The 21,861-nt window shown below is 49.6% G+C and overlaps 1 protein-coding gene across 7 annotated transcripts; it reads right to left on the reverse strand.

Moving 5' to 3' along the window:
• Positions 1 to 16,003: 16,003 nt before the first annotated feature.
• Positions 16,004 to 20,469, reverse strand: LOC119322296 (protein REVEILLE 6-like). 7 transcript variants are annotated; one of them, XM_037595786.1, is made up of 10 exons: positions 20,118 to 20,469; positions 19,221 to 19,278; positions 18,863 to 18,986; positions 18,637 to 18,759; positions 18,435 to 18,554; positions 18,073 to 18,182; positions 17,594 to 17,653; positions 16,866 to 17,151; positions 16,514 to 16,620; positions 16,004 to 16,434 (listed from the first exon to the last, which is right to left on the reverse strand). In XM_037595786.1, exons 1-9 carry the CDS (start codon positions 20,279 to 20,281, stop codon positions 16,586 to 16,588), a joined length of 1,080 nt encoding a protein of 359 aa, XP_037451683.1. In that variant the 5' UTR covers positions 20,282 to 20,469; the 3' UTR covers positions 16,004 to 16,434; positions 16,514 to 16,585. The 7 variants fall into 7 exon arrangements, with proteins under 7 accessions (XP_037451683.1, XP_037451682.1, XP_037451686.1 ...); XM_037595785.1 differs by having other exon boundaries at positions 18,435 to 18,557; XM_037595789.1 differs by having other exon boundaries at positions 16,514 to 17,008; positions 18,435 to 18,557.
• Between the last annotated feature and the right edge of the window lie 1,392 nt (positions 20,470 to 21,861).

The following is a 21,861-nucleotide window of genomic DNA, read 5'->3' on the forward strand; positions in this document are numbered from 1 at the left end:
CTTTTCTTCAGACATACAGGGAGATTGAAAATGCAAACACACTTTCAACTTCAGGAAGATCTCATTGAGCACCATTGGCAAAGGGCTGGGCAGTGACTAATTTTTGTATCCATTTGTATTTGTATTCATGACAAGTTTTGTATTGCATTATTTTAAGTTTGCTACTGTGATTTGAATAATTATTTATAATGCGGATGATTATTGTTTTATGTTTGATTTGAATAGTTTAGTTTGTTTTGGATTGTTGAATTATGTTGGATTTGAGATTTGCGGGCTGATGATTTGCGGGGATGCAGTAGCGCAAAGAGCAGAACCCGCATAGCTGACCCGTAAAAAAGCATATTCCGTGAATATACTTTTTTACAGGTCCGTTTGGGGGGTTTGCATCTGTGCTAGCCCTTGCCGGCCCGCAAAAGCGGTTTTGCGCAAACTGCAAACGCGTTTTGCGGGCTGGCGTTTTGCGGGGTCTGCTAGAGTTGCTCTAAGTGAACCGAAAAAAAGTTCAGGGGATTATGTGAACCACCCATTTTATTCAGGGGAGTAAAATGGACTTTTTTCTTCTAGTCGCATGCAAACTACACCCTCCGTCCCATAATGTAGGACGTTTTTTTGCACTACACTAAAACGTCCTATATTATGGGATAGAGGGAGTGCATTTTTGTTTAAACTTGCTCTAGGTGTCTAAAATAAACTTGCTCTGGGAGTATAGCAGAATACAAGTATAGTCCAGTCTGTACACTATAAAACATAGGGTTTGGGAAACTGGCTCGATGCCCTAAAACGGGGTGTGGCTATCTCATTATATAGACGTACCAAGAGGTACAATACAAGGCCTATACAAGACTATGTATATACAGTTTAATACCCTCCCTCAATCTTAACTATAGCCTGAAGTACAAAGTAAGTTAAGATTGCGCCTACAACCTACAAACTATGGTTGTGGAAGAGGCTTCGTGAAGATGTCAGCAAGTTGATCTTTTGAGGAGATGAACTTGATACAAAGTAGTCTCTGTGCAACACGTTCCCGAACAAAGTGATAGTCAACCTCAATGTGTTTCGTCCTAGCATGAAACACCGGATTAGATGAAAGGTATCTAGCACCGATGTTGTAACACCACAGAACTGGATGATGACCTGGAGAGATTCTCAACTCCCGCAATAGGAGAGTACCCATATGATCTCAGCGGTAGCATCAGCAACTGCTTTATACTCAGCTTCAGTACTGCTACGAGACACGATGGCTTGCTTGCGAACATTCCAGGCGATCAAGTTAGGACCAAAGAACAATGCATATCCCCTCGTGGATCACCGATCATCAGGACTTCCAGCCCAATCAGCCGAAAGTTCACAAGACGGTGCAGACTGAAGGGCAGACCATATGAAGCAGTGAAAGAGACATACCGCTGAATGCACTTAACTGCCGAGAGATGAGTGATACGAGGTGCATGAAGGTACTGGCACACACGGTTGACTGCATAAGAGACATCAGGCCTGGTGATAGTGAGATATTGCAGACCACCAACAAAACTGCGATACTCAGTGGCGTCATCAGTGGAAAGAAGATCTCCATCAAGGGCAGACAACCGATCAGTCGCAGACATCGGAGTGATAGCATGTTTGCATTTGAGCATCCCTGCACGACGCAACAAATCCAAAGAATACTTTTTCTGAGTCAGAGTCAACCTAGTAGAAGACCGTGACACCTCCAAACCAAGGAAGTAATGCAGAGCACCCAAATCCTTGACAACAAACTCCTCACTCAATGCGGACACAAGGCGATCAGCAGCAGCATCAGAGGAACTGACAAGGATGATATCATCAACATAAACCAATAGATACATCATCACCTCAGGACGCTGAAGGAGGAATAGTGATGTGTCAGCAGTGGAGGAAATAAACCCAAGAGCCCGGAGAACAGAACCAAGGCGTACATCCCACGCACGAGGCGCCTGTTTAAGTCCATACAATGCCTTGACCAGACGACAGAGATGATGCGGACGTGTAGGATCAACAAAGCCCGGTGGTTGACGCATATAAACCTCTTCCTCAAGAACTCCATGGAGGAAGGCATTCTGCACGTCAAGCTGACGAAGAGACCAACCACGAGTAACAGCAAGAGACAGCAGTATACGAATAGTAGTAGGCTTGATAACTGGACTGAACGTGTATTCATAATCAAGACCATACCTCTACTTGAAACCCTTGGCAACCAGCCGTGCCTTATAGCGCTCAATAGAACCATCTGCATGTCGTTTTACCTTAAACACCCACTTGGAGTCAATGATGTTGATGCCAGAGACCGGAGGAACAAGTTGCCAAGTGCCATTTTTTAGCAAAGCCTGAAATTCCTGCTCCATCGCAGCACGCTAGTGAGGAATACCCAATGCGGCATGAAAATGATGTGGCTTAGCCGTCGGATCTGCAACAGCATGAGCCACACATGCGGCAAGCCACGCCACAGTCCCGTCTGTGGGTTCCTTGGGGCAAAAAACACTAGACCGGTTGCGTGTGTGTGGTCGATGAGTGACCACAGTAGGCGGCGCCGGCAACACGGGGCTTGCCACAGGAGACGAAGGCGAGACCGATCCTGAGCTGGAGGAGCCAGAGTCATCAGACTCAGCGCCGGACGACGTGGCCGAGACAGGGTTGTTGAGCCCAGCCGGCGACAAGGCCGGCTCGCGAGGAGCCGAGGGGGGCGAGGCGGGGCTGGCCGGTGCAGCGGACGTGGCCGCTGGGCCAGTGGCTGCTGGGCCTCCTGCCGCTGGGCCAGGCAAGGGCGACACCTGCGACGTGGTGGGCGAGCCAGGCGAGCCGAGCGACGGGCCGAGCGAGCCGAGCGACGGGGCGGGCAAGGCGGGCATAGCTGCGGGCGCTGCCGACGCGTGCGGGCCAACTGTGGATGCATCGGGCTGGCGGGCACGACCCGCCATGCATGGGCCATGCACCGAATCAGCGTGACCATCGTGAGTGTTGTCCATAGCCTCATCATCCAGGAGTTCAAGACGGGCACAACGTCCAATACCTGCAGCATGGTTAGGAAGCAACACAGGAGCATTTGCAACATCCACAAATTTATCAGGCGAAGGTGTAGCTGAGTGCATAGGTGGTAAACTAATGGTAGAGTGGTTCGGAAGAGCACGAAACGGGAACACATTCTCATCAAACATGAGATCACGAGAAATGTAGACACGATTGGTGGGAACATGAAGACACTTGTACCCTTTGTGGAGAGAACTGTACCCAAGAAAGACACACTTCTTAGACCGAAACTCTAACTTACGCTTGTTGTACGGTCGCAAGTGCGGCCAACACGCGCACCCAAACACTTTGAGAAACGTGTAGTCTGGGATATCATTGATCAAGAGTTCAAGAGGGGTTTTCATTTTCAGTAGTCATGAGGGAAGCCTATTTATCAAGAAACAGGCAGTGGAGAAAGCATCACTCCGGAACCGAAACGGGACGGAGGCATGAGCTAGTAAAGTAAGTCCAGTCTCTACAAGATGATGATGCTTACGTTCAGCGGTGCCGTTTTGCTGATGTGTATGAGGACAAGATACGTGATGTGAGATCCCCAAGCTTGTTAAAAAACGAGTTGAGGTTGTGATATTCACCCCCCCCCCGGTCGGATTGAACATGAATAATTTTGTGCTTAAGGAGATGCTCAACGTGTGCTTGGAACTGAATAAAAACATCAAACACATCAGATTTATGCTTGATAAGATATAGCCAAGTAAATCGACTGTAAGTATCAATGAAACTGACATAATAGTTGTGACCACTAACAGACGTTTGGGCATGACCCCATACATCAGAAAACACAAGCTCAAGAGGATGTTTCACAACACGACTAGACTCTAAAAAAGGTAGTTGGTGACTCTTGCCCTGCTGACAGGCATCACAGATAGTTTCAGCACTTTTATTGGACACAACTGGTAGTTCATGGCGATGCAGCACATGACTAACTATAGGATCAGGAGGGTGACCAAGGCGTGCATGCCAGTGCGTAGGCGACACACGAACACCACTGAACACCTAAGGAGAAGACGGCGTAGGAGATGCAGGCGGTGCGTCAAGTGCATACAAGCCATGGCGAAGACGACCACTAAGCAGAACGGCCCTCGTGTCCCGATCCTTGATAAAGAAACGAAAAGGGTGAAACTCAGTGTCGGTGTCAAAACCGGCGGATCTCGGGTAGGGGGTCCCGAACTGTGCGTCTAGGCGGATGGTAACAGGAGACGAGGGACACGATGTTTTTACCCAGGTTCGGGCCCTCTTGATGGAGGTAAAACCCTACATCCTGCTTGATTAATATTGATGATGTGGGTTACAAGAGTAGATCTACCACGAGATCAAGGAGGCTAAACCCTAGAAGCTAGCCTATGGTATGATTGTTGTTCGTCCTATGGACTAAAGCCATCCGGTTTATATAGACATCGGAGAGGGCTAGGGTTACACAGAGTCGGTTACAAAGGTAGGAGATCTACATATCCGTATCACCAAGCTTGCCTTCCACGCCAAGGAAAGTCCCATCCGGACACGGGACGAAGTCTTCAATCTTGTATCTTCATAGTCTTGGAGTCCGGCCGATGATGATAGTTCGGCTATCCGGACAACCCCTAGTCCGGGACTCCCTCAGTAGCCCCCGAACCAGGCTTCAATAACGACGAATCCGGCGCGTATGTTGTCTTCGGCGTTTGCAAGGCGGGTTCTTCTTCATGCTCCATGTGTTTGCCGGATAGTGTCCGGTTGCTTCATAAATGCTGCGCTCCTTGGCTTCCGTGTCCAATAATGGTATTCTTCCACGCGTCGCACGAATGCGAAAAGCCAGGGTATTTTTATGTTTTACCCCCTAGCTGCACAAATAAGCTGCCTATAAGGGAGGCGAGGATCCAGATCCAAATCACATCATCCTCCTTCTGCAAGCACTCACCGAGGCGCATCTGACACCAAACCCATTCCAACATGGACAGTCGACGCGGCTCCTCTTCTCGCGCTCCCAGCCCTAAGCCAGGAGATTGGAGGAGATGCTCAGTCCTGCACAGCGAGTTAGTGACGCTCTAAGCAGAGGGATATCTTCCCCCGGCCTTCATGGTTCCGGTTCGAGCCGGACTGGCCACCTACAAAGGTGGGAAACAGGCGGAGAGCGCCCCCAATCCCTCCAAAGGAGAGCAGGTGTGCTTCGTCTCCTACTTAATAAGGGGACTCGGATTTCCTATACATCCGTTTCTCCGGGGGCTCCTGGAGTTCTACGGACTCCAGCTTCATCACCTTACACATGCCTCCATCTTGCACATCGCGGGCTTTGTAGCTCTGTGTGAGCTGTTCTTGGGCATTGAGCCCCATTTTGCGCTGTGGAAGAGGTTGTTTTGCCTCGTACCCCGCTCTCACGAGGGGTCAATATATCAAGTGGGCGGAGCCGAAATATGGCGCATCGCCAGGACCGGATACCTGTCCGGGACCCCGAAGAAGGCGTCCAAAGATTGGCCTTCGGAGTGGTTTTATATGGAGGACGCTCCGCTGCCGAATCCAGTCCGGATCGGCCTTCCGGAGTTCAGCAATGCTCCCCTGAAGAAACGCCTAAGTTGGCGCCCACGGAGCCCTCGACGAGAAGATGATAGTAGCGTCCATTACTTGATGGGCCGGATACGGCTGCTAGCCCATTCCGGATTAACCATGATCGGAGTCATGGCCACATGCATTATGCGTGGGGTGCAGCCGCTCCAATATAGGGGCCACCCCATGTGGGACTTCAACGGAGACGACGACGCCACCCGTCACGGCCGCAAGGGACCTGGCTCGGCCGACGATCTGGTGAAGATCATGTCCGGCTTGTACAAGGGGGAGAAGGAGGACTTCCTCCGCATGAATCCTCTGAACGGGTTTTCCATGAACAACCCTCGGAGCTGGGTAAGCGGTCGCATGCATATCTGAACCGTGCCTTTAAAGGCAATTGTCTTATTCTATGATTTTGACACAGGAACTGCGTCGGGATGTGGAGGGCATAAAAAGCCCAGCCCCACAACCCGAAGACCCAGAAAGGTCCCTCGATCCGGCCTCCGAAGAGGATCCGGACTTAGCGGTGGAACTGATCGACGGGGTGTACCACCAGCTCAGCATAGATAATGCTTTAGTCGCCATTATGGCTGACTACCCCGGTTTGTGTCCGGCTTCCCTGGTGAGTACGACCGAAGTTCTGTCGCCGTTACTTCTTTAATACTTAGTTCTGACCACCGTGCTCCAAGGGTGTTCGGCAGGAAGCGCCTTTACGGCAGGAAGTCGAGCCCGCGGCGACCGGCCAACAAGGGTCAGTCCGGCCCAGCAGGCAGAAGAGGAGTGCAACGTGAACTGAAACATCGCCGCAACGGTACGGAGCACCGCTATTTTTTAAGGGAAGGATTCCCAGGAGGTATATTAATGCTCATAACCTTTCCAAAAAGAGCGCTCGCCGGACAGTGTCCGGAGAGGTTGCAAATCAAGCCTCCGCCAGCCATGCTCCAACGCACGGCCCGAAAGGGGAGGCGAATACAAGGCATGAGTCGGACGCTCCTCCAACGGAGGATGCCGACAGGCTGTCCGCCACCCGGTCTGAGGTGGAGAGCGCCATGAATCACAGGCGTCGCCGGACAGTTCTTCGTGACGCATGTTTCAACCCGGAGGCGTTAAATGCCTTTGATGCGGGAAACACGCACCTCCGTGCCGCTCAAGATGGGTTAACCAGAGCCACGGAGCAGTATGTGAAAGACATACGTGTAAGTAATTTTAATAGTTATATATGCCAGTAGCCCCCGAGACTTAAAATGGTTAAAATAACTGATTTAAGGATCAATTTTTATGCAGGATCTTACGGAGAAGAATACCCATCTGTCCCAGGAGCTCCAAGAGTGCAAGGCCCAACTTGAGGCCGCACTGGCCGCCACAGGGGGAGCCACAGAGACCCCTGCTGGTAAGACGTACTTTGAAAAGATAATTAATGAACAAAGTGCGGTGTGAATCTGACAATAATATTGCAGAGGGCGCCGGACTAGATCCGGACAAGCAATAGCTACTGCGTCAGCTAAAGGCTAGCGAGAGGGTGCTTATGAAGGTGCAGCAGGAGAGAAACAAGCTCCAAGATGCCCACACCCAGCTAGGAGAAGAGCTGAAAGGTGTTCGGGCCCAGCTGTCTGGCTCCTTGAAGGAGAATCAGCGACTTCGTCGCGGCATTTATAGTAAGTGCTTGAGCAAATTCCTTTGAAAAGAAGAATTCGGCGAGGAAGTCGTTTGAATATGTCTTTAGGTGTGCTCACAGGTCGCCCTGCGGAGGAAATGCCTGGGTCAACAGGTGACCAACTTCCCGAGCTGGCGCACTTGTTCAAACGTGTTCGGCAGGCGATGAGTGGCGTCGTTCAGGCTTTGTGGCCATCCATCTCCCTATCCGAGGGACTTGGCGAGCTTGCTGAGAAGCTCTAGGGAGCACGGTGACGCCTCCGTTTGTGGAAGATACCGGCCTGCCGTCAGGGCGCCAGGGAGGCCTGGGCCATGGTGAAGACGCGCTACCCGAAGGCTGACCCAAACCACGTGGCCGAGGTCGGACCTGCGGGGCCTGATGGGAAGGAGATCCCTGTGAGCTTGATGTATGGCCAAGTAGAACTGGCCGCGAAATATTCCCAATAGGACTGTAAATTAGACAGCCTGTTAGATGGGATTGAGGAGGAGTACAATCAGTCCGTTTGAAGATTGAATTTGAAATGACATGTAAGATGCCTTCTAGCCGGATTGTAGATCGTTTGTCTTTGCGGACCGTTTCGCTTCAACCTCGGGACCCAACAGTCCGGAGTGTGTCCGAATGCCCCTACGGTTATAAAAGAACCGGGGCATGCATGGAGACAAGGCGTCGGGGTCATAATTGCTTTATCAGACAAGTTCCCAACTAGTTATGTTATATTACATGGTTAGTAAGAAACATCTTCCAGGGAGAATAGTTCCGTTAAGGGTTCCTTTCCCTGGGAGGCATGCCCTAAGGTGCAATGCCGGACTGCGAAAATAGCAGAAAAAGCATCTGGGGGCTTATAAATAAGTAATAAATCATCTTTCAAGTCACCGACCGAATATTCTCTTAAGAACGCTAGCTTTCGGCTTCACCCAGTCTGAGGTACACATCCGGCTGACCCGGCAGTAACAATCGCAGAGGTGCTCCCTTTACCTCCTAGCCGAACAATCGGGAACGTGGGGGTAAGCACAGGAGCCAGGCAACCCAGCTTGGCCAAAACTTAAGTCATATCGATGCATATAATGGTGAATAAAAGGTACATGCGGAAGTATGACACATGTATTGGGCGTGAAGCCCATATTAATAAGCTTCTGGTAAAGAAGCCCCCAGGTATAATGAGTGCTAGGAGCACATCAAGTGTGTGCGAACAAAGCGCAAATCAGCCTATAAAAGGTAATGAAAAAGTGGGAAGAAGGAGGGGACAAGAGACAGTAAAAAATATAAAAAGGTGGACGGGGGAGTGAGACGAACTCTGAGTCCGGTGTTTAGGTGTAGAATCTTCAGAGACGGGCTGCGTTCCATGGGTTCGGCTCGAGTCGGTTGTCAGATGCTTTACGTAGACAGTATGCTCCGCCGGTCAGGACTTGGTCGATGATGAAGGGACCTTCCCACTTGGGCTTAAGTTTGTCCTTTTTCTTGTCCGGCAGGCATAGAACTAGTTCGCCGACATTGTAAGTTTTGGCCCGTACTTCTCTGCTTTGATATCTTCGAGCCTGTTGCTGATAGAATGCGGAACGAGCCTTTGCCACGTCCCGCTCCTCCTGTAAGGTGTCCAAACTGTCCTGCCGATCCAACTCGTCTTCTCTTTCTTCGTACATGCGCACACGAGGTGAGTCATGAATTATGTCGCAAGGAAGAATTGCCTCTGCGCCGTACACCATGAAAAATGGTGTGAATCCAGTAGTTCGGTTTGGCATGGTCTGCAGCCCCCAGAGTACGGAGTCGAGCTCCTCTACCCAGTGCGTGTTAGATTCCTTGAGGGACCGCACTAGTCTGGGTTTGATGCCGCTCATGATTAGACCATTTGCTCGCTCGACTTGACCGTTAGTTTGGGAGTGATAGACTAAAGCGTAATCGAGCTTGATGCCCATGTTTTTGCACCAGAGTTTAACCTCGTCGGCAGTGAAGTTCGTGCCGTTATCAGTGATGATGCTGTGGGGGACGCCAAAACGGTGTACTACCCCGGATAGGAAGTCTATCACTTTTAACCGGCTTGGCCTCAATCCATTTGGTGAATTTGTCCACCATGACCAATAAGTATTTGTGCTTGTGGGTTCCCCCTTTAAGGGATCCAACCATGTCAAGCCCCCAGACCGCGAACGACCAGGTAATGGGTATAGTTTTGAGGGCGGTGGGTGGCATGTGGCTCTGATTAGCAAAGAGCTGGCAACCGACGCATCATTGGACTAAGTCCTGAGCATCCGCCCGGGCTGTCGGCCAATAAAATCATGTACGGAAGGCCTTACCTACTAGTGCCTGGGCTGCAGCGTGGTGCCCGTCGAGTCCGACGTGAATTTCAGCCAGGAGATTCCGCCCCTCCTCTTCGGAGATACACCTTTGAAGGACTCCGGTTGTGCTTTTCTTATAAAGTTCTCCCTCATGGACCTTGTAGGCTTTAGATCGTCGAACTATGCAGCGGGCCTCATTTTGGTCTTCGGGAAGTTCCTGCCAAATTAAGTAGGCTAGGAATGGTTCTGTCCACGGGGCAATTACTGCCATTATTTCGTGAGCTGAGGGTGTTATTTCGTTGGCTGAGCTGCCGATTGTGTCAGAATGGTCTCAGTTCGGTGATGCAGCTGGCTCCGGATTGTGATTTCCGGACTCCTCTTCTCATAACACGGATGGCTTGAAGAGCCGTTCCAGGAAGATGTTTGGAGGGACGGCGTCTCGTTTCGCGCCGATGCGTGCTAACACGTCTGCTGCCTGGTTATTATCCCGAGCTACATGGTGGAATTCGAGTCCTTCGAACCGAGCTGACATTTTTAGGACGGCGTTGCGGTAAGCTGCCATTTTTGGATCTTTGGCATCAAAGTCTCCATTTACTTGGGATATTGCGAGGTTTGAATCCCCGCGCACCTCTAGGTGTTGAATGCCCATGGAGATTGCCATCCGGAGGCCATGTAGAAGGGCCTCGTATTCGGCTGCGTTATTGGAGTCCATGTACATTATTTGAAGTACGTATTGGATTGTGTCTCCAGTTGGGGACGTCGGGACGACGCCAGCCCCCAAGCCAGCCAACATTTTGGATCCGTCGAAATGCATGATCCAATTGGAGTATGCGCCGTACTCTTTAGGGAGTTCGGCTTCGGTCCATTCGGCGACGAAGTCGGCCAGAACCTGCGATTTTATAGCTCGCCGTGGTTTATAGGTTATGTCAAATGGTAAGAGCTCAATAGCCCATTTTGCAATCCTGCCTGTTGCGTCGCGATTGCTGATAATATCGTTGAGAGGTACTTCGGAGGCCACCGTTATGGAACACTCTTGAAAGTAGTGTCGCAGCTTCCGGGATGCCATGAACACTGCATATGCTATCTTTTGATAATGTGGGTACCGGGACTTGCATGGAGTTAGAACAGTGGATACGTAGTACACTGGTTTTTGAAGAGGGAATCTGTGCCCTTCTGTCTCTCGCTCGACGACGAGTACCGCGCTGACAACTTGATGTGTTGCTGCGATATATAATAACATAGGTTCGCCCAGGTTGGGCGCGGCAAGGACCCGGATTTGTTGCCAGTATGGCCTTTATTTCTTCGAGTCCGGCTGTGGCAGCATCCGTCCATTCGAAATGTTCGGTGCGCCGGAGGAGGCGGTAGAGGGGCAGAGCGAGCCTTTTCTCCCAAACGGGAGATGAAGCGGCTTAAGGCCGCTACGCATCCGGTTAGTTTTTGTATTTGCTTGAGGTCTTTTGGAATATCCAATTGTGACAGAGCTCGGATTTTGGCCGGGTTTTCTTCAATTCCTCTACCGGATACGATGAAGCCCAAGAGCTTTCCGGCTGGTACGCCGAAGACGCATATTTCTGGATTGAGCTTAATGTCATATGCTCAGAGGTTATCGAATGTTACCCTCAAGTCTTCTACTAGAGTTTCGACGTGTTTGGTCTTGACGACCACATCGTCTACGTATGCCTCTACTGTTTTGCCTATCTGGGTAGCCAGACATGTTTGAATCATGCGCTGATATGTTGCGCCGGTGTTTTTTAGTCCGAAGGGCATTGTGTTGAAGCAGAATGGCCCATATGGAGTAATGAATGCCGTTGCGGCCTGGTCTTTCTCCGCCATCTTGATTTGATGATATCCGGAGTATGCGTCGAGGAAGCACAATGAATCGTGCCCTGCGGTAGCATCGATGATTTGGTCGACGCGGGGGAGGGGGAAAGGGTCCTTTGGATAGGCCTTGTTAAGGTCTTTAAAATCGACGCAGAGGCGCCAGGATTTGTCCTTTTTTGGTACCATTACTAGATTGGCTAGCCAGTCCGGATGTTTTATATCTCTGATAAATCCGGCTTCTAAGAGCTTGGCTAGCTCTTCTCCCATTGCCTGTCTTTTGGGTTCGGAAAATCGCCGAAGAGCTTGTTTGACCGGCTTGAATCCTTTTAGGATGTTTAGGCTGTGCTCTGCCAGCCTGCGTGGGATTCCTGGCATGTCTGAAGGGTGCCAGGCAAAAATGTCCCAATTTTCCCGAAGGAATTCTCGTAGTGCGGCTTCGACATCAGGACTTAATTGTGCCCCAATGGAGGCCGTCTTTGTGGGGTCCGTTGGATGGACCTGAAATTTGACTATTTCGTCTGCTGGTTTAAAAGAGGTGGACTTGGACCTCTTATCGAGTATCACATCATCCCTATCCACCGTGGAGCGCAGCGTAGTTAGTTCCTCTGCCGCTAGGGCTTCGGACAATGCCTCTAGGGCCAGTGCGGCTGTCTTATTTTCAGCGCGGAGTGCTGTATCTGGATCGCTGGCAAGAGTGATTATCCCATTGGGTCCGGGCATTTTGAGCTTCATGTACCCGTAGTGGGGTATAGCTTGGAAGATTGTGAATGCCTCTCGCCCTAACAAAGCGTGATATCCGCTGCCGAATGGGGCCACTTGGAACGTGACCTCCTCGGACCTGTAATTGTCCGGTGAGCCGAACACTACATCTAGTGTGATTTTTCCTGTGCAGCATACTTCTCGACTAGGGATTATCCCTCTGAAGGTTGTGCTACTTCGCTCGATGCGGCTCCAGTCAATATCCATTTTTTGAAGGGTTTCCTCGTAAATGAGGTTTAATCCGCTGCCGCCATCCATGAGTACCTTGGTAAGGTGAAAGCCGTCCACTATCGGACTGAGGACCAATGCGGCTGGTGCTCTAGGTGTTCGAAATTTAGGTTCGTCGCTGGCGTTGAAGGTGATAGCCGTGTTACTCCATGGATTTGTTGTTGCTACTTGGCAGACTTTGGCGAGGCCGCGGATTGTTCGTTTTCGCATGTTATTTGATGCGAAAGTCTCGAAGATTGTTAATACCGTACCGGTACTGCTGGGCTGTTTGCCCGGGGCTAAAAATCCTTCGCCACTTTTCGCCACCTGCCGTAGTATCCAACATGCTCGAAGGCTGTGTGTTGGAGTGGCGCCCTCCGTACTGTGGATTTTGCAGGGTCCGTTGAGCTAGCCCTCCAGTACGGTTCCATGCCCTTTAGGGAGTCTTTGCTTTTTGGTTTTTAACCCACATGCTTGAGTATGGCGCACCCTTTTACTTCGGACTAGGGTTGTGGTCAAGGCTGGACTGTCCCAAAACCTAGTTTCGGTGTTCCTGGCACTCTCTACCGCACAGTATTTTTGTACGATAGTCGCTAGGTCGATGAAGCGTGTAACTTCGCGACGACTTATGGCGTTCATGATTCCCTTGTCCGTGCAATTGTTGCAGAAAATTGAAATCGCGCTTTCTTCGCAGCAGTCCTTTATCCTGTTCATAACCAGGAGGAATCTGGCCCAGTAATGATGTACTGTTTCATCGGGCTCTTGCCGTATTCGAGATAGATCGCTTATGTTTGGGTGGGCGGGTGGAATCAAGTTCGGAACCCTGCCCGATCTGAGGCTCAAAGGCCAAGAAGTTTCTGGATTTGGAAGCTTGACTTGCTGGATGCTTTCCAACGAATCTAGTCCGATGCCTGACTCTAAGTTCAGTATTTGATTAGCGTTCGTCCCTTCACGGGAATCCGGCTTGAAGGGATCGGGAATCCGGACATAGTTGGTTTCCAACGTAGAAGAAGGGTTGCCGCATTGTTCCTCTACCACGACAACGTGGTGGGCGGCCTGAGGAGAGTTAATCTCTCTCAGATCGGGTTTAAGCCCAATCTGATCGTAGTCTGTGGCGACTCCCAGGGCGGCGATGCGATCCAAGAGCTCGTTCACAGAGGAGAGTTCGATCGGATCTAACTGCTCGGCGAATTCCGGGCTGACGTGAAGATCGCTTTTGATGACCTGAGAGGTTATCGTCGGAGCAGTGGCCGAACAGGCGGTCATAAGAAAACCACCTAGCCGGACAGTTTGGCCGGCGGCCAAAGCTCTCTTGACGACGGTACCGTCTTTAAAGACGGGAGAAGGCATCCTTCCTGATCGCGACGACACAGAGGAACTCTCAATGAAAGCACCAATGCCGGTGTCAAAACCGGCGGATCTCGGGTAGGGGGTCCCGAACTGTGCGTCTAGGCGGATGGTAACAGGAGACGAGGGACACGACGTTTTTACCCAGGTTCGGGCCCTCTTGATGGAGGTAAAACCCTACGTCCTGCTTGATTAATATTGATGATGTGGGTTACAAGAGTAGATCTACCACGAGATCAAGGAGGCTAAACCCTAGAAGCTAGCCTATGGTATGATTGTTGTTCGTCCTATGGACTAAAGCCATCCGGTTTATATAGACACCGGAGAGGGCTAGGGTTACATAGAGTCGGTTACAAAGGTAGGAGATCTACACATCCGTATCGCCAAGCTTGCCTTCCACGCCAAGGAAAGTCCCATCCGGACACGGGACGAAGTCTTCAATCTTGTATCTTCATAGTCTTGGAGTCCGGCCGATGATGATAGTTCGGCTATCCGGACACCCCCTAGTCCGGGACTCCCTCACTCAGCAAGGACATTATTACCACGAGTAAGTTGAGGAATAGACAACAAACTACGTGTAGCAGAGGGAACTCGAAGGACACTAGAAAGATGCAGTTTGCGAAAATTGTGTGCAAGAAGTGATGCCTGACCAACATGGGAGATGCGCATACCTGCTCCGTTGGCGGTGTGCACCTGATCATGTCCACGATATGGTTCCTGAGTGGATAGCTTGCCCATCTCGCTGGTGAGATGATTCGTCGCTCCTGTATCCATATACCACGCCGGATCAAGAGAGTAGGACTGGGTGCACCCGTGCTCGTGCCCCGTCACAGCAGCTGCAGCCTGCTTATCATTCCCTTTTCCATTGTTACCAAGGCCAAGCAAGTCTTGCTTGTAGCGTCTGTGGCAGCGAGAGGCGAGGTGACGATCTATGCCACAAAGCTGACAAGCCTAAGGAGCACCGCAACTAGAACGGCAAGCAACTGGGCGACTCCCGCTAGTGATGGTCGGCGCCTTGCCCTGCGAGGCCTGCGACGAGGAAGCCGGTGGTTTGCCACCTGATGGGGTCGGCTTCTGAGGTTTGCAGCGTGTGGCGGCGTTGGCGAAGACGAAGCTGGGGGAAACACGGCGCGCCTTGATGCGATGCTCACGCCCAAGGAGGCGCGCATAGAGCTCACGACGCGGGAGCGTATCCTCTCGACCATGGACGTTCTCAATGAGATTATCATAATCATCATCAAGCCCGTTAAGCACAAAGGTGGTGAAGTCCTCGTCCTGAAGCGGCTGACCAATAGAGGCCAAGGTGTCGGCGAGGCTCGTCATCTTGTTGAAGTACTCCGTGATGCTGAGATCGCCAAGCTTGGTCTCACCCAGCTCGGTGTGTATAGAGTGCGCACGCGCCTGAGACTGAGAGGTGAAACTAGTGTGGAGGGCCGCCCATGCCTCCCTGGACGTAGCGGTGAAGATGACCATCGACGAAACACTCGGCGTGAGCGAAGACTGGATGGCGGAGAGAATGGCCTGATCCTGCGCCACCCACGTGTCATATGCCGGATGGTGAGGGGGTGGGCACGGGATGGACCCGTCGACATAACCCTCCAAGTAGCGGCTGCAGAGTAGAGGTAAGACCTGAGCACGCCATGACAGGTAGTTGTCCGGCGCGAGCTTCACCGACAGCAGGTGCGAGAAATAAAACGGCGGAGGCGCCGCGGTTTGAGTAGTGTACGCCTGTGCCAGTGGTGCATAGGGATCCATGGACAGGGCCATCTCTGGACGAGGGACCATCGCGTAGGCACCAGGCGAGGAGTAGGATCCGGCAGAGGCGACAGCCAAAGCGCCGGCAGCGCCGCGGGCTCGGGCGGGGCGATCAGATCGTCCGGAGCCCCCGGGGAAGCGGGCGGCGGCGGCAAGGCACCGTACGTTGCCGCAAGGGGCCGGGAGGCCAGGAAGGGCGACATCGGGGCGAGGGCCGGCACGGCAGCGGCGGTCGAGATCGGCGCGGCGGCGGCGGGAGGTGGTGCAGCGGAAGACATCGTAACCTAAACTGATACCATGTAAAACATAGGGTGGTTTGGGAAACTGGCTCGACACCCTAAAACAGGGTGTGGCTATCTCATTATATAGACGTACCAAGAGGTATAATACAAGGCCTATACAAGACTACGTATATACAGTCTAACATACACAACACAAATGCGATGGTTCGCTGTGTTCTTTCTCGTTACATAACTTAAATGACAAATGCACGAGTCACCTTCTGGCGCAGAATATATTTTTTTAGTAAAGGTTCATACGCAATGCATAACAGAAACACGAATCCATGCCGAAAACAAGCCGCGTTTATGATAACCCCAACTGAATTGCTTATGATAACCTCAACTGAAAGCAATTCTCAACAGACAACACATGGAGTATTATGCTTATGTCATAGTCACACGGGAGAGTATCTTGCCAGACACAAACGAAAATGACATCACCGACTGAACTCAATGGAGGGAAAAGGGAGTAACCAACATTACTCAAAATTTCCTTTCCATTTACTATCACTAAGAACAGCACTTTCAAGCTTTGACGGAAGCAACATCTGTGCCAAGGTACCGGGGGAGGAAAGATACACGCTTCGAGGCAAAAATATATACACATCAGGCTATAGACAGATCTCACCTTATGGAAGCCTACTGTACATGGTTGCCCCCTTACACATTCTACGGTTCGAAGCTAGCTAGAAATACAATGGTGCAAGCGCCTTCATGGGTGCTCCAGGAAAAAAACCCTATTCAGAGATCGAGATGGAACTATAGGCGGCACCATCTGCCTTTAATCCTGAAATAGTTACATAATTCCCGGTGAATCGTGCAAACTACAAAGGATAGATAAAAATGAAACAAGATGGAAGACTTACATGAACTATCAAAAAAGGCTCAATGCACTATCCGTAAGAAGTGAGCTTCTGGAGCTCCCTAGCTCTAGCTCATCAGAGGTGGAATTGTACGAAGACAGCAACTTCCTCTGTATGATGTTGCATAGGATACATGTTAGTTCCCTTTTCAGATTATAAAATTTTAATTTCTGAATAGGTAATGGAACTAATACGAATGCTGGAGTTGAGCATCAGTTCAAATCAGTTCAAATCATTTCTTACTTCCCAGGCCCAACATGCTAAAGAAACACATTTTCCCTTGAAAGGTTGACTATTTACAATACAAATTAATTTGGTCTTCGATTTTGGAGAAGAATTGGGTATCAGCACATACCAAATTTCTGATAATTTTGAAAGTTTGCAAAACACGATGACTTTACACACATGATAGCTGCCCAAATATTCCAGTCATTCTGCACAGTGGCAACAATTTGTATTGACAGTACCAAGGCAGAAACCATGGCAATTGGGCAAACCCTGATAGAAGCACAGTGTGTGAAGAGACACCCAAGTTCAAGAAGACACGAGCATGCTGTTGAAATCCTGCGCAGTTTCTTTATATGAAAGAAATAACTTCTGCTACTGACCAAATAAGGAGTTAAACATCTGAAACTGACCGCCTGCTCATCAAATATGCATTTACGGGATGTATTAAACTGGTTACCTTGACACCACCATAAAACATAATAACTGTTAACATACAGCAATACATGCATAATGCGTGAGATAGCTCTGCTACTTGCATTACCTTTCAGATGTACTCCCTCCGTCCCAAAATTCTTGTCTTAGATTTGTCTATATACGGATGTATCTATTCATGTTTTAGTGTTAGATACATCCGTATCTAGATAAATTTAAGACAAGAATTTTGGGATGGAGGTAATAGTAAAGAAAGGTCTATCAATAAGAGAAACAAGCATGGCAATATGCACAGAAGTTCTGAACAAAAACTACAACAGCTTGACTTATAAGTTATAACAACTGCTGGTAACATGAAAAGGCAGTGAACAATTTAGTGCAAATATGATCTATAGCCTAACGAAATGTTGGATAGCTACTTACTTGATCTTCAAAATCAGGACTGGTCAAGTTGATGGAGAGATTTCTCATCAACAACAGTGCCTAGAGATCAAAAGACACAAATGTCAGTTGATGAGAAGTAAGACATTTCAAACCATTATTATTCGAAAAAATATGAATTCAACATGCCATCGATTAGTTTCGACATAACACAAAGGGTTAAAATGGTGACAAAACAAGCATATACAGTTTGTTGCAATGCTTAAAAACTAAACATGCATATAGAGTTTTTTGCTATGCTTAAATCAGGAGCATTCTGCATAAGCCTATAGGTACATAAGAAATTTTAGAGCCGAAGAGCATTTATTCTTGTGATTTATAAATTCTTGATTTGACAAAGCAATTATTTTGGAGGAGAAATTGGGCAATGCAACATTACAACCATAGCCTTAGTTAAGCTATGCCTATGGTCAATTTCTTTATGAATAGAAGAAAACCTAGTATATCAACGACTCACATACCGTTTCAACATCAATTGGATTCATCTCCTTCAGTTTCTGCAAATGGCCCTTTGTGCTTGGATCGAAAACACTGCCTAAGAAGCTGTATACTTGTGCAAAATCTGGCATAACTGTATCAAAATTTGAAAGAGGGGGTTAAAGGAGTTTAAAATGGTAGGTCGGATAAAAAAACAAAGCAGTCCTGTGACAAAAGCCACGATAACAATACAGTAAAATCAATGGATGAATGAGCTGTAAGAATTACTTTATACTATTTATTCATTCTAAAGAACGAACCGCATGTTATAAATACTAGAACAGAACTGCAAAAGTCTCGGAAATAAATAGACTATCAAAAGTATCTAAAGACTAGAGGTACTGACTGCGGAGTGATGGAACTTGATTTATCTGGTCATTGGTTTCACCAGATTGCCATGCCCTTGGAGGGCCTTCACTACTGCTTGAGCAAAAAATGTTTGGACCCATAGACCCAGCACCTAAATCTTCTGAGCAAAAGGAGGTAAGGATTAACTGACGAAGAGTACACTTGGACTATTTAGAGGAAGGGCACCTTGAAGTACAAACCTTTCATGAAAGATGAGGCGACAACTGGTGGGATAGAATTGTGGGTCCATGGAGAAACAGCCACGTTCATTCCTGAGTTTCTAAGCATGGCAGATGGATCTGTCTTCAGGGCATATCCTGGCTCTGCAAGACAAGAGAAGATAGTGAAGCAACTGTCGGTATAAAGAGGCACCGATAAAATGATAATGTAAAATCGTTACTTGTAAAACTAAGTTCGATGACTCACCATTTTTGGAGGCCTTCTGAGGGTATGGGTGGGCAGCTTTACGCTTTGGTCGTGGAGGTGGGACATGTTCGCTGGTTCCATTTTTCTGAACCTTCAAAAAATACTTCTGTGCATGGCTCCTTATCTGCAAAACCAAATTAATATGTAACATGAAAATGGTTTTACCGGAGAAGCCATTGCCAGGAAAATCGATCCAAGCGCTGTGCAATGTTTGCACAGAAAAATGAGGAGACATCGATTGTTTACAAAGCAGCAGACATCTCCATTTGTAAGGTTTAGTAAGGCGCTCCATTATGTTGGGATTGTGGTGCAAATTGATCATAATTTCACTTGATTTTTCAGTTTATAATCCAAATACCTGGATGACAGTCTTCGAACCAACAAAAGCTTCTATCTTTTTCCAGTCACGATCAAAGCTGAAAAGAACTCAGGTTTTCCACATTAATGTCACATTAAGATGAAATCTTATAATTGACTATCAAATCTTCAACACATATAGGTGAATTCAACTATAGTAACTGTCAAATTATCCGCACAAAAAACATATTTGTCGGTACACCTGAACGAAAACTATTTTACCTACTCCTTCCGTTCACAAATATAGGATTTTCCAACTTTTTTGTGAATGGATGTATATAGACACGTTTTAGTCCATATTGAAGTATCCGAACCGTCTTATATTTGTGAACGGAGGGAGTAGTACATAAATGATGGTGGTCTGAACAGTGAACGTATGAGGCTCTGGGTAATCGAGTTGTAGGAATGTTTACTAAATTCTACTAGTAAATATTATGGCTTGAAAAATTATGCTCTTCACTGAAAACATGTCTACAAAAACGCAGTACAATTGCAGAAGGAACGTCCTAGTGATCTATCATCATCATCATCATCAAACTTTAAACAAGCGAAAAAACAAGCTAAGTTCAGCAAACACTATAGGCACAAAAATAATTATTAGCGCCAGCTAACTAACGCATCAAAAAGGCTAGAAAAAATATATACAGTCGTTGGCCCAAAGATCACAGAAAAATGGAAGCTATGCGAAGTTTTGAGCCAAGCGCGAATGGACTAAATTTTTTTCGAATTGAGGGGTTCCCCCCAAATACAAGCAGTTTTTCCAGCCCATTTGCAAGTTCAAACAGAGCGAATGGAATTGCGTGGAGAAACACAAAAGGGGGAGGGAAGAAAACCGTGGAGAAACACAAAAGGGGAAGGGAAGAAAATCGTGGAGCACCACAGTTCAGCGTCTCCTTACAGCTGCAGGGCCTCGAGGAACTTGTCGTGCTCCTGCTCCGTCCAGCTCTCGCGCGACTTGGTGATGGTGTAGGGCTTCCGCACCTTCTTGCTGGCGTCGTCGCCCGACACGGCGGCGGCCGCCTCGGACAGCGCCGGCGGCAGCGGCGGGTTCGTGGAGACCATATGGAACGCACGGAGGCCTGGTTCCGTTGGGTGCCGGTGGCGGTCTCTCGCTCGCTGGACCGGAGGAGGGGAGAGGTTGGCTTTTGTCCGTAGCGCGGCCGCGTCCGCCTGCGTGGTGGCTGCGTCGCGTCGCGTCGCGGTGTGGCGCCGGGCCGGGTTGGGTGGGAGTGTGTGGGTGGTGGCGCCGCTGGGGGGGCGTGCGGGGTTTTGGCCGCGCGTTTTGGTTGCGGGGCAGACAGACTGTGCGCGGGCCCCGCCGCGTGGGCCACAGGGCGCGCGCGCTTGTGGCTGCGCTGCGCGGGGGGAAGGCCCACTTGCGCCCCGCACGTCCCCCTCACCCCACCCCCACCCACCACACACACGCGGGGTCGCTCTCGGCTCTACTAGCTGCTGCTCCTACTGGTCGCCGGCGTCACGCCGAGCTCGTTCGTGTGGCTGGCTGCTCGCGTCCGCTCGCCGCGTGCTGTTTTTTTTAGCGGAGATAAATACACTCACGGTCACTCTAGTTGCGACTGAAGCACGATACGGTCACTAAATTCAGGAATACGCTCGATACAGTCACTGAATACGATGTGACGTGAAAATACGGCCACTGTAGCACGTACACGGTGGGTAGGCGGTGGGTTTGACCAACTGTTGACTGCCACATTGTTCGTTTCGATTCGGCCAATCTTGCATGGAGGGTCTTTTTGTAAAAGTGCAAAATTCCCCATCCTCAAATCCCTAACACGTCGCTCTCATTGCGCCGCCCCGTCAAATCCCTTGCGTCGCCCCCCTCCCGTCGCTCTGCTCCGCCTCCCTCCCTCCCTCCCGTCGCTCTCCTCCGCCTCACCTCACCGCCGCCGCCGAGGAGGGTAGTTCCTTGCCCTCTGGTGCTCATGTCTGCCGCCAGCTCCTCCTCCGCTGCTGTTCGCCGCTGTGCACTGGCGCTGCCGCTTGTCCGCTACCCGACCTGCAAGGATAAGGTGTGCATGTACATCTCTACCACAGAGAAGCACGACGGATGGGTCTTCTACAAGTGCCAGAAGCATGGGGTCAGTTTTGTTGTTCGATTTACATTCTTGATGTGATTTGGGTTATGTTCTGCATCCAAAGATTGAATATTTTTTCACCACATTCGTCTGTGGTTTGGATAGGTCACTTGTGATTTCTGGAGGTGGGAGTTGGAGTATGTTGAGCACCTAGTTGACAAGCAGTATCTCACTGGCGATGCGGCTGTGGATGCTATTGGTGCGGCTGAGGAACGCAGGGAGGAGCTACTGAAAGCACAAGAACTGTTCTACATGAATGGAGCTGTCAGCAATGTGAAGAAGGTTTTGAAGAAGAATGACCAGGCAGTAGATGGAACTGCCAACCTGATGACCAGGCAGCAAGCTGCTGCACTGATGATGCTTGGGAGGGAGCTGCTGATGGTCATGAAGATGTTGGTTGGTGTTCTGGTGGTGCTAGGTGTTGCAGCATTGGTGGTGGTCATGCTGAAGAAGTGAAGAAGATGATGTTCTGGTGTTGCTAGGTTCTGATGTTGCTAGGTTATTTTGTGTCCTGTCTTTGTAATGGTTGTGCTGAATCCTGGTGAACCC

The sequence above is a fragment of the Triticum dicoccoides genome, chromosome 6B (genome assembly GCF_002162155.2).
Source record: "Triticum dicoccoides isolate Atlit2015 ecotype Zavitan chromosome 6B, WEW_v2.0, whole genome shotgun sequence".
Taxonomy (NCBI): domain Eukaryota; kingdom Viridiplantae; phylum Streptophyta; class Magnoliopsida; order Poales; family Poaceae; genus Triticum; species Triticum dicoccoides.